General features: G+C 37.7%; 1 protein-coding gene across 1 annotated transcript in view; it reads right to left on the reverse strand.

Moving 5' to 3' along the window:
- Positions 1 to 13726, reverse strand: part of ROBO2 (roundabout, axon guidance receptor, homolog 2 (Drosophila)) — a 623567-nt gene that overhangs the window by 289272 nt on the left and 320569 nt on the right. Inside the window, exons 8-10 of the mRNA XM_009327889.1 lie at positions 11558 to 11682; positions 6770 to 6941; positions 181 to 386 (exon numbers count right to left, since the gene is read on the reverse strand). Coding sequence (XP_009326164.1) covers positions 181 to 386; positions 6770 to 6941; positions 11558 to 11682 — 503 coding nt within the window. The remainder of the gene's footprint in view (positions 1 to 180; positions 387 to 6769; positions 6942 to 11557; positions 11683 to 13726) is intronic.

The following is a 13726-nucleotide window of genomic DNA, read 5'->3' on the forward strand; positions in this document are numbered from 1 at the left end:
ACACAATGTCAAAGAATGAAGTAGGATGTGGACATGGTGAGAATTTCATTCTAAAAGAGACAATTAAGTTAATATTGAAGACAAAAGTCAGCAAGACAGCAGAGCAGCTTGAGACACACACCAAGAGCTCAAGACTAGCCATGTACCACTTGTAGCACTTGTTTTGTTATCGCTACTCACCCGCAGAGTTTTAATCTGAAGCGTCCCCTGATCCTGTATGGATGTTCGGGGGTCTCTGCCCAGGAAGGTGAATCCTTCTTTTAACCAGCTGATGACAGGAAGGGGGTCGCCGGTTGCCTTGCACTTCAGCAAAGCTGTCCCATCCACTGCCAGTGTCTGATTGACCGGCCCCTGGAGGATGATGGGTGGAGGCCTATCTGTCAAGACTAAACAGTGACACACGTATTGGCATCCACACCTTTAACGATCCTCTGCTGCAGTTAGCCCTTTCCTTGACACAGTACCAATTTTTACAGACTGGTTTAAGTTAGCTTCTAAAAGGCTAAAAACATTCTTTTTGGAAGACCCACAGATACATGTTAACAATTAACTGGCATATTTGAAAAACATTTTTGTAAGAATTTTATTTCACCACTGTGAGATAACACCTAGATATATAAACTTCTGTTAGCAAAGGTCATCAGACTTATTTGATTAAGACAGGATGAAAATTAAGACGTTGATCCAGAAAAGAACTGAGGTACATCTCTTATTTCTTCCAATTTAGGAAAGCACTTAAAGCACATGCTTAATGTCACATCAAAATGTGCTTAATCGCTTACCTGATTTAGGGCCTAAAAGAGAAAATCTGTTAAAGTTCAAAGTGAAACACCGTAGCCATTCTAGCATGGGTACCAACCACATCCCCCATTCACGCTCAACTTGCAAGTTTTCATCAGCAAAAATATCTAACAATAATACAAAACATTTTTATAATCTGAGTGATCTAAATGACTGTACCACACTTTCCAGTGGAGAAAAATTCAAAGCCATTTAACAGCTTACTTATCAAATCATTTCATCACCTTTTAAGGCCATGAACTCTCTTAATTTTTTTTCCCCTAAAAATTTACATTTGCATGCTTGAAATACTGCTTAAAGGACTCCGTAACCAGTGAGCGAGTGCATGGCTGCATATAAACCAGTGGGATATCTTCAAGTGAGGTAAAATGCTCATGTTTGCTTTTCTTGAAAGACCAAATTTTCATAAATAATTCTGCTGTTGAACCTATTCTCTGAGCCATCTGTTAAGCAGCAAAATATAACTCTTTGTTTCTAAAGAATGTGTTTACACAAAATGAATGTGAAATACTTGAATATAAACAAGGCTATGATTCCTGCATAAAATCAGTATAACAGAACCAAGAATTCATTTTTATATATTTACCTGCCACACTGCTGCTGTTTTAAATCTCTGAACAACTGAACAATTATATGATTGGTGTTAAATATTATAACAGGCAGGATTATAAAAGGCTCCTAAACCAGTGTAAGTTAGTCTGCCTCCACTGATGTCAGTTGAGTTTGAATCATTTATTCTAGCTGAGAATCTGGTTCATTATAGGCCATACACAACACCTGACTCTAAAAAGGAAGTGCAAATAAATTATTGTGAAGCAATATGGTTTCTGTTGTATTTGAGCTGCTTGAGATGCAAACCTCTGGAACCTTCAACAGATCCAAAGCGCTTTCATGACGTTATTTAACAAATAAAAAATATTAGAGAGATGTTAGTGTACATTTTACACATGAAATAATTGTTTCTGAAATCATAGTGTTGCAAAAATACTAACTACCTTCTTTTGTTAACAAGATACACAAAGGATAGAATCATTAGTATTAGTAGCACCTTGGAATGTGAGTTCATCACATTTATTGAAATTGAAACTGAAAACAGAAAGCCAATACAGATTATTTATTAACACCAGAACGTGAAAGCTGTTTTGGAAATTCTGAAATATCACCCACTGAATGCAGAGATAGGACAAGAAACACTACGTTACAAGAAAAGAGAAAATGTAATGCATTTTCACCTTGATATGAAATTTTTGATCTCATTAAGGCTTCCTTATAACTATACAGTTCAGCGATTTGGTGAAATAAAAATTGATGTCAGCATACCTGCAGCACAAGTATATTCAAATGAAAACTTAGCTGTGTAAGTTTTCATTTAGATTTAACGTAGAACAGCAAATCCCAGTTTTCTAGGTAGCTAAAATTAAGGAAAAAGTATCACTTAAGCTGCTAACTATTCCATTGCAGTTATTTGCTAATTGCCTTCCCTCTGCGTAGCAATGTAGGTATTTTCAAAACCTACTGCATTCCAGATATTGTTCTTTGGCATGTAATTAGTTTTTTTACAGCCCAAATGAGGAGCTCATAATCCTTTAAATAGCTCTGATCAATAGCGTAATTGAAAGTCTCCTGGCCAGAAGGAATCTTCATTTTCAAGGGTGTTATGGGTGAAAGACCACTACAGGTTTCCATGACACTAAGGCTAAAGGTTAAATGAACACTTAGGGTTTCCACTGATCTGTGAACGACTGTATTGTCTTCACAACTATGACTTGTAAATCTTCTCTAAAACGTGTATATGTGCTTGTATTCCTACTACATAGGTCTCCTGTACAAGGATTCAAAACTCGGTTAGAGGTTTAAAAAGATACATCATAAGCATTCTGAAGAACAGAGAGATAATGAAAAATATCCACAAAAAGGTTAGGGGTTTTGTTAGTTTCTTTTACAACATATTAATTTTTTATTTAAATTTTACATTGTTTTCTCCTAGCAGGAAACTTTTAAATCCATTCTACAGAAACATTTTGTGTGGCTAAAATATATTTGCATAGTAAAAGAGAAGTTTATTTCAAAATTTAATTTTAAAAAATGGTTTGAAACTATTTTTCAGCAACCATATATTCACATATTCTGGTAACTGAAAAATTATCAGATTCCTTTTGTGATAAAATGCAGCTTAAATTTTCAGCAGAGTATCAGAAAAGAACAAATTATATTTGTCAATGAACAGTTTATTCACTGGATCAACATTGTATTGACTGAAAACATGTTTAAATTGGGGTGGAATTTTGCCAAATTACAACAGGAAATTAAAATAAGAGAATGACAAAATGAAGTCTTTACTTTGGCACTTCCAAAATCAACATTTCAAAAGTTTTCCTGGTAAATTAATGGGGAAAATCAGACACAAGTCATGAAATTCTCATGATGAACACTAACATGATAGGGCAGGGTGCTCTCCTGAGAGGTGAAAAAGCAGAGACCAACCTTTTCTCTGTCTTTTTTGTTGAAGGGCTTCACAGGAGGCTGTGAAGTTGTTCTGGATCTCTCCTGTTTGAAACTGTCACACTTGCTATAAAACACGTAATATACATTTGATTGGGGACAGGAATTATGGTTGCCAGATTTGCAGATGAGTAAACTGTGAGTGATATTAAATTCTTCCAGGAGGATTTGAGAGAGACATATCCCCGAATATTCAATAGACCTATAGTCAAAAAATTGCAGAGGAGTTTGGGAAAAATGCCTGAAGTGCCTATTCCAAATCAGTGGAGAGGGAGCTGTTGAGGTATGCTGCCAACTCCTTCTCTCTTTTTTTTTTACATCTGTTCTGAATTCTCCTTATAGGTCCAGCCTTTTGCTTTCATTCAAAAGCCCAGAAATGTAATCTTTTTAATTAACTGAATATCCTAAAACATTTCATTCTTATGTTGCCATCCACTGGGGGAGGTTAAGCTTGCTCCTCCATTCCAATACTCATCCTAAACTGCAACTGCTGGGTAAACTAGCATTGGTAGGCTGATCCTACAGTTGAGCATGCAGTAGTCGAAATTTTTATTAATAAATATAAATAATGACTAGATTAGGAGAAACTGACATCTTCTCCAAAATACTCTCTGCATGATGGATAAATTCATGGAATAAATTACTAATTGTAATCTATTCTTTTTATCTTGAGCACAGACATGGTTAGATGGAAGCATTTGGTTTATTTGCATGATCTGTCATTTTAAGACTCTGAGCTGCATGTTCACTTCTTGAGTTTGAAAGGATTACTAAGATTGTCTCAATTTTTAAAATTATTTTGCTTTTCCAGTTGTGCATTAGACAGTGGATTATATGATAGCCTTTCAAGAAAATACAAGATTTGAATTTCAAATACACTGAAGGCTCTTAGCACAGTCCATAATCAGCAAAATTATCACTCAACTCAGCACATTTCATCACAGCTAGTAATCTCTTCTCATGTGAACACTTGAGTTAAAAATATTTCCAGTAAAGACTTGTAAGTGCAAAAATGTAACAACTGAAACACTGCTATATATGGTATAATTAAGCACTTCTTTTTCTGCACATGACATATGTTTTCATTCTGTATTGGAACTTCAATTGGATCTAAATTACTCTGGATCAAACAAAAATGTGTTCAAAATGAAAAAGATGGCTCACCACTATTATTAAATCATTAACCAAACAGAAAAATTCTGGGCTATGAAGTAAAACTGAAATCACCAGCCAAAAACTAGAACACTAATGCTTAAGTATATAGCTAACATGCACAGTGTTTATCTTTTATTATATTTTTTAAAACATCAAATTAGATTTCCCTACTGATAAAAATCACTAGCTTCCATAACTTCTGCTCAGCGTCAACCAAAACAGATTATTTAGACATTTATGGTTAACTTCCTAACTGAAAGCAATTAAAAAAATATCTGTGATCTAATGGTACATTTATTTATATAATCTCAGTTCCACAATATTGTTCTGGCACTTTTCTCCTGACCTCACCTGCCCTTTGACTCAAGGATGAAATGGTATTTCTATAAAGCAACCTTGTATTATTTCATAATGATCATGCTGACAGTGGGTTCTGGAAAGCGTTTGAAGAACGCAGACCCTGCATTCCTTGGGCAGCAGACCCACCAGCTAATGCTTTCTCTAGCAATGTGGAATGCATGCCGCCTTTAATCAGAATTAATTGTAGTTGAATTTGCATTTTAGCGGGGACACTTTTGTTAGCTTTCTGTTGACTTGTTAGATAAACTAACGAAAATTCCACAGAGGCCGTTAGGATTTATTATTTCCAACACCCCCCCCCCCCCCAAAAAAAAAAAAAAAGGGACCACCAGCCCTTTCTCCCCCCAAGAAATAGATAAAGATGGACCACAGGCCTTGTCTGTCAAAAGGAAGAATTTCTCATCACTAATATCCTTGAACCTGATTTGATCCTCTCGGCCCCTGTTGCAGTAAATCTGTACAGCATCAGCAGGTGCAACCATTAACAGCTCAAAGTCCTCTTAGCCAATGTTTGTGTGTTCTATTTATTCCAGTCACAGTCACGGCACTGAATCAGGCAGCGCTATGGACAGATATTAAAAAATACTGCCTTTCCATTAATTTTAAATGACCTTTTAATCTACATTTAAATTTGAATTGAATGAAAATGCATCATTTTGTCATAGACCATGAGAGAAAGGACTTAAAGAGACTGCAGAGTGAAGGTTAGCCTTTAGTGTCCAGAAACTACCTTACAGAAAACCAATGTGCTTGTAAAGATGCAAGGATAAGGCAGAAATTATCTCCCCTTGTCATAAAAATATAGACAGCTTTTGGAAAACAAAGAAAAGGCGTCAAATTAATGCTCAATCCTCTATAACATGAGCCTGAACCTCTCTACCTGTCACTTGTGATGAATATGCTCTTGCGAAAAGCCAGATTATTCAGAATTAGACATCTTTTCAAACTTTCATGGTGCAGGCAGGTCTCTAAGGGAACAGTAAAAGTAGACCTCTGCATATAACAACAGTTTTAATGGCAAAAATTCATCAAAGTCTGTCAGGAGATATTTAATGAGTCAGTTAAGGAATAATGATGCCAGGGAATGCAACAATCTCCCAGTATAAGAGGAATTCTGTTGTTTTCTTCAGTAACATTAAAGGATGCAAACTGCCTTCTGTCCACAATGGGATGAAGAGGAATATCAACAGGATTCCTGACATATGAAAAGGATCTATGTTTGTAGGTAGAGTAAGGTAAATTTCACACCAGGATAACTTTCAAACCCAAAATTTTGAAATGGAAAGCATCAAGACAGAGCATATAGTGCTTTTCTCTTCCTTTCCTGAAAATCCTGCCTACGTATTGACATGCCTCATTTCACATCTAACCATATCGAGACATTCTGAGAACACAGCTCTGAGGTAAGGAAATATTTTGGTGCCTTATTGCCACAGGGACTAAAGGGCTACATGTTGTAGCTGTTCTAAACCAACAGTACTTCAGTAAGCTCAAGGCAACTGTGTTGATTTAATTAAGCTAAGGACACATCCCCAAACTAGCTGCCTAAGATAATACCGAAGACTGGGACTGAGGTGGGAATTGAGCCTGATTTTTCTGCACCCCAGTTCACTGCTTTAATCACAAACCTATTCATTCTTCACAATATTTTTTGCAGTCCTATCTTAGCTCTAGTGAACCGAGAAGCTTGCTTTCTCACCAACCCTATTCTAAGCTGGTTTGTACCTCGTTTATATTATTAAGGAACCTCCAGAAAGCAAGCAAAGGGCAAACTAGACTTCGATGCCTTTTTGATACCATAGAGAATTGCACAGAGACCCTTTTTTCATTGTCTTTTCTGTAGAAACTTGACTGTTTACTTGTATGAACTATGTGGTCTCGTATGCCTTTATTTACACTATTTTAAAAATACTTTTGACAGGAAAAAACAATAGGAATTTCTATATCTCACCATCAGTAACCTCCAGCTGAGCCTTTGCTAAAATGCTTCCAGCAACCGTCAGTGCTTGACAGATGTAGTAGCCTGCATCAGACCGCTGAATGTTGGTAATAGTGAGGTCTCCGGTTGGTGACACTGAATACCTGCTGTTGGGTTGGAGAGGCTGGTTTGGGAAGAGTAGGTTCTGCAAAAACAATTCATCTCACATCAATTCAAAACACAAAAGCACCACTTTTCCCTCAGCTAGAGAGACAATGATTTTTCCTTAAAAGTACTATATATAAGCTAGAAGAAAAAGTAAGTGTGGTTATGACTTTATGAACACATAGAGCTAGCTTTCCCTGCCTTGGGCAACTTGCAGTTTAAATTAGAAACAGCCCTTTGACAGCACACAGTGGTGTGTTCTGGCTGGGGGTCTAGGCGAGGAGAAATTTTCCAACAATCGCACTTGAGTGATTTGTATTTGTGACACATTCATCTTCAATCTGAATTTAATTGTAATAATGTGCTTAGTTGGCTGTCAAACCAGGAGGACACAATACTACAGTAAACATTAGAAAACTAGCAGAAAGAATTGAATCCTGGAGACTTGAGGAAGCATAGCACGATTGTTTGGCTGTGAATATGTTCTGGGCAAATACGAAAGTAAGAGCATGGCACAGAAGGAAAGCCGGGAGGAAGATACAAACAGGTCATAAAGTAGGAGAAGCTGGCAGAGCATGAGCTCTTAAAGGAGAAGTAAAAGGAAATTAAAACTGAGATATACCAAAGGAGAAAAGCAGCATGGAGCCTTGAGGGTGAAGAGAAAGGGTATAAATCTGCTGTGGAAATCATCAGAGAGAAAAAATAATTTCATGTAGGATAAGACATCAGTTATCACAAAACAGGGAGATTAGCTTTTGCCTTTGGGCTGGATTGGAGAAAAGAGAGATGTCAATAAGAATAACTGGAATGGATGTAGCAGTCATTGCATATGATGAAGGACTGAATGAATCAATAATACAGAAAAGGACAGGAAAGCTTTTAGTGGTGAGGGCTGTGTTTTCAAGGAAAAAGTTATACTGTCTGGCACAGCTCTTGATGTGAATAAAAAGGGACAGGAAAAGGGAGGCAATGTGAACAGAAAGGTCAACAGCATTGCCCAATGAGACAGAAAGGGGAATAGATTAAACAATAATTAAACAACAGTAATTCCAGTCTGGCTTTTATGTCAACTCAACAAGCCTCTCTGAAAAATACAACTGTTTGTATAAGGAATATCCCAACACACTGTTACCATGCTGTGATAAACTTTCAGTCATTACTGCAGCTCTGTATAGCTCTGCTGTGCTCTCTAATGATAACTCCCTACTAACTTTTAAGCTTGTCTATATGGGCTAAAAAGAAAATCTAAAAGTATAGAGTAGAGTATTAAATGAATTTTCTGTAGATCTGCTTCTTCTGCAGTAGACCTTAATGGTTTACAAAAAATTATTTGGAATTGACAAGCAACAAACTTGGGTTTTAAAAAAATTCTTCTTTGAAGTGAAACTCACACCTTTCTCTCTCTGGTTTTGGCAATAAAAGGAGAGGTATATGCTTTAAATCAGATCTGACACTCCAGGTATCCTTATAATTATATTAACCTACTAGGCTACTTGTCACCCTAGGGTGAGTCTTTCCCCTTACCCCCTTTCAATGTCAATGTTCAAGAAATTTTTCACAGCAAATTTTTCCTCAAAAATCAATATGCACCCAGTAAACAGGTCAGATCCAATAAGAAAAAAAGTGTGAAAATTCTGAAACAATTTCAGGCTACGGGGCTAAGTGGGTCTTGAAAAATTGCCCTGTTTTCTGAATTGCCTTGAAACTTTCAGAATAACCTCTGCCTGGCACAGATACCTACCGAATGAGGGTATTACAAAAACTCTACTAAATTTTATGAGAAAGCAGAGAATTTTGATATGGCTGAGCTTGACTCCATTTATCACTCATTATGCAAAGTGTAAAAAGAAACACAACGTAAAAGACAGTACAAGGATCAAGCTCCTAATTCTTCAGAGGAAAAAGATCCAGAATCCTCTTCATCACTGTATTAGAAAGGGGAGGCTACCCTTCATTTTACCCTCAGCATGGGCTTATCTGTTCTTGAGAGGTACCACATCCCAGTGAATATTCCACAATTCAGGAGGAGCTCATCAGTCTCATGACTCCTCCCTTCAAAGACCAGATAACTATGAATTATAACTTGTCCTAAATTACAGTACAACCGCTTTTTAAATGTTTTTACAATTTCACTGGTTTTAATTAGCTATCGGGTTGCTCATCTGGGCACAATGGTGGCATGCTGGGTTGCAAACGGGGGGACCAGAGTCATCCCTGATGTAATACCACTGAATTTATCTCAAGGAAGAATTTAATCTACAGAGTTTAAAGGTTACACATGCCCTGCCCTGGTGCATTTCATTGGCGGGCGGCTGTTAGGCTCTAGGGAAAACGCTACCGAGTACAAAGGACCAGCTGTTTATGCACAAATTGGCACAAAAAATGACTCAGGAGGGAACAGCTCCCCTCCCTTCCAGCTGGTTGTGCTCAGAAACACAGGATCGGGAAATGGATTCACAATGAAAAATGCCCTACAATTACTGGAGTGGGCTAACATGACTACATAACATTACTCTGAACACTAACAGTGGTGCTGCAAACAGTTCCTCGAGTAAAAGCAGAAGCAAGCATTGTAAAGCCAAGCAACAACTTATAGCCGGGCACACAAAGGTGAAAAGTCATGTATGTTTGGTGGACAACGCCTAATTTGGCCAAAATACCATCCCTCAGATTTGTATGATGTTATACTGTATGTGGAAACTCGCCTATTCTGTAGCGTCTCATTGCAAAATCTGGCAAGTTGTATATTGAGACGGCAACACTAACCTGTGTTACTTCACTGGTGCTCAATTAAGATTAACATGAGGGTGTAGTGAATCACATTGAGCTATGTTTCAAAGTTTGATTATAAACCATGTAGGTATCAATTTTTACGTTGCATTTATTTGCCAAAAAAGACCATTCTAACCCTCAGGGATCTGGTTCTCAATATGGTAATTAATTTTCCAGGTTTGTAATTAAACAGCTTCAACATGCTACAATCAGTAGGTAATAACATTCAATTAAAGACACAAGATGCATTTTCACCTTAAAATGTTTTTACCCTTGAAGTGATACCAATGGAAGAGGATAAAATAGAGTATTAACACTTTTCAATTACGCTAAATGACTTTAATCCTGCAAATGATGTCCTACTTTAATTAGAAGCTCTTCTCTTTATTACAGCATGATGGATGTCCACTTTATTAGATTCAAGTGTGACACTATAAGCTCACTTTACATAAACATTACCATGTTATTAAAATGCTCTACAAGGAAGGGTTTTGAAATGTTTGCTAGCACATCAGTACTTCCTACTTTAATTTCAATATGCTATTCTACTTTCCCCTTGGAACAATTTTCAACTTAGTGAGACTCACAATACTGTGCTTTTCCAGGATGTGATCCATGGAGGCTAGATTTAAAGTTCTCCAAATAATACGTTGAAAGAAACACACTGAAGACTAAGCTTACACTCATAAAGTAATAGTGTTGTATCTTTGTAAGCCACAAATGCAACAGAGCGCAAAACACTGTCAGCCTTGGTCCTGTCATTCTGGACCAGTTATCTGACCTCATGAGAAGGTGAAGCAGAAGCAGGTGGGGCAGAGCGGGAGGTCTGCGGTTCAGTTCTTATTTCACTTTTTAACTGGGCTGGTACACACAATGCCTCCAGATAGACAAAAGGTGCATGTTCACTGCACAGCACAGTGTGGATACTTGAGTCAACTCACATATCGTCATACGGGAGAAGTTAGCACAGGGCTCTGAAAAGACTAATTTAGTCAATGGAGACGGGTACGTAGTATAGGTACATAGACAGATGTAGCCATGACAGGTTTCATCAGGGAGCTGCAGAAAGCACTGTCCTTGGGCATCCGTTTGCCCCTTTTAATCTTTCCTCAGGTGCAAAAGAGAATACGGCACATACAGTGTTCAAATTTAACATACTAACATGAACTGCACGCTGAAAGTGAGGAGGACTGACTTCTGCTGTAACATAGCATCAATACAGCAACAGCAGTAAAAAAATGTTATGGCATGACATTCAAACATTAAGCTGTAGAAGCTAGTATTGGCTGATGGCAATGTTGACTGCTACATCAGAAATTTTGCTTTTAAAAAATGACAGTAAGGATCAGGGAAATATTTCCAAAACCAGATTCAGAAATTTCCTGACACGATTTTACGGAAGAAAGCATCTGCGTGTTCAAAACCTGTATCTGTATGCACTATGAGAATACGCCAATGCAAATCAGCTTGTTAGATATATATCTGCTTGATCATGTCTAGACAGGTTGTGAACTGTAATTACTGACTCTGATTAGTTAAAAATTGAGTCATACCTTTTTTATCTACTATGTTTGTCTCACCCACCTGTTTATCGGGGGCTTCAGAGTGAAAAGTCTTTAAGATATATACTGTTGCTTTCTATACGTTTATACAGCACCTATCACAAGTTTCACCAACTTAGATGGCCTTTGAGTTCTTCACAATATTAATATTTTAGAAAAACAGCATCAAAAATGTCAGTAGAGAATAGTGACAGTTTAAAAGACAAATTCCTGTGAAAGATTAAAAGAATCTGTGAAAGGTAATATAAATAATATTCCTAAAAATTTAACAATGTAACTATTTAGAAAGGCTTGAAAGACTTATAGGGTGCTTATAACTTACCTGGCTTCCTTCTTTTTGCCAGAAAACAGCTGGCTGGGGATTTCCTTTAGTTTCACAAGGAAAAGTCACTGTTCGACCCTGGGCTACAATCTGGTCTCGTGGTCTCACCACAAACTGTGGGGGAGCTACAATGTAAGAAAAACCATGGTGTAAATTTAGGATATTTTGCAAGGGGGAGATGAGGAATATTTAAGGAAAGAGACAACATTATGGAGATTTGTTTTATGCCAGAGGACATAACACCAGAAACATTAATTGGTATAGACAGAACTAATATATAAACAAAAACAAGAACAGCAACAAAAAGAGCAGCAACATCAGTATGTGATATCCCCGGTTATAAAAAAAAAAGAAAAAGAAAGAAACATTACAACCATACATGCTAGAGTAAATTCTGATGACAATAAATGCTAAGGAGCAGCAGTCAGGTGTTTATGATGCCGGCTGTGGATGTATTCTACCTTTCGTCTGGGCAGCTATCAGCACTCTCATACCCTCCACACTTCACAGAGCTTGTTGTTGTGCCGGAGCTATCGTGTATTGCAAGGCATGAATTAGGATATACAGACTGCCTTTTTCAGTCTGCCCCTCTAGACTTTTAAAAATGGTTGAGGAAGGAGAGGAAGGTCTGGATGATAGCAGAAGGACAGAAGTTCAAGAGCTCCCTCACTTCTCTCAGTGGTAGTATGGTTGAGAATGGAGTGGGAAGGAGGATTTGCTGTAAAAAGAACAGTTGCTAAAACAACACAAACCAGGGAGATCCAGATTTCAGCTTGTGTAAAGACAAGAAAGAAGCAAGAGTTGAAGAATTAGTGGGCAGCAGTGAGTGGTGAGTAAGAAGGAATAGGTATTCCAGGAGAACAGGAAGCGAGAAGGAAAAGAAAAAAGGAGAAAGTGGCGTTAAAACAAGAAAGAAGAACCAGGACTGGCTATGTTTTCAAGTAGATGGCATTGTGTTCAGACATAGGGGACCAGGAAGCACAGTCAGAAGTGAACAATTTCTAAAAGAGAGGTGTAGTTCTACTTGTCTGGGGGTATTGATAGAGAATAGAGAGTCAATGTTTAGTGGGAATAAGAAGGGAGAGAAAAGGTGTTGATGTGCAGAAGGAAAGTGGGGAAGAAGCAGTGTTGGAGGATTTGAGAGAAAAAACTTGACATCAGCGACTATGTTGAGCATGATGTGATAAAGCAAATGACTTTCCTATGCATGACATGCAAACCTTCCAGTCTTAGTTCAACATTGGAATTCACTGGAATTGGATTTATACTATTTGGCGTATCTTAAAAATGTAAGCAGTGTCTCCAAATATTCTCATCAAAAGACTAGCTAACTTTTGGGGCAGGCTGAAGAAGGGCACAAAATAATAACAAAAAAACCCACATTAATTTTCTTCTATTCCACTATTGATTTGGTAGTTGTGGAGAGGGATGGTTTAGGAACACTAAGCTTTTAGGTAAACAGAATTTAAGTGTTTTAGAAAACCATCTTTTCACCATTATAATTACAAACTATCTAATTAGGCACGAAGAGCAATCAAGACCCAGCTTCCGATTACACCTGCTGACAGCACAGACACAAATCTGCTAACCGCATAGAAATGTATGCAGATCTGATTTTTTTTAAATACACTTTACAGTTATCTCATGAGGTACTTCCCAAGGTTTTACAGATCAGCAGGAGTCTAAAAAACACCAGTTGAATAGCACTGGTTTAATGCATTCTTAAAACAAGAAGGACTGCAAAGCACTTAATAAACATGAATCACCATCAATTTAGAAGGCAGAGGGTAAAGACAACATGAGGACTCTTCTTTCTGCCTCACGTTCCTAAGCACATGTTTTGACCCATCTGGAAAGAGAAGCATCCACCTCTTCCCTGGGCCTCAGCAGGTCTTCTGAAGGGGCAGGGACGAAGGGCCAGGTGCCCTGCTGCTGCCTGTTTATACCCATATGTTTCGAGGTTTCTATAAGAGCATAGGTGTTGCTACACATACTCTAGGATCCAAACTCATCCTGTACTATTCCTAAAGTGCTGGACTGCAGCAAGTTACTTGTTTTTCCCTCACCTTGTTTTACCTAGCATATCTGTATGCAATGACACCCTACAGGTGTCAGAAAGCAGTAATGTGGTAATCAGCACATGTGGTTGTTCATTCAATTATATGGGAA

Source organism: Pygoscelis adeliae, unplaced genomic scaffold (genome assembly GCF_000699105.1).
Source record: "Pygoscelis adeliae isolate BGI_AS28 unplaced genomic scaffold, ASM69910v1 Scaffold14, whole genome shotgun sequence".
Classification (NCBI taxonomy): Eukaryota; Metazoa; Chordata; class Aves; order Sphenisciformes; family Spheniscidae; genus Pygoscelis; species Pygoscelis adeliae.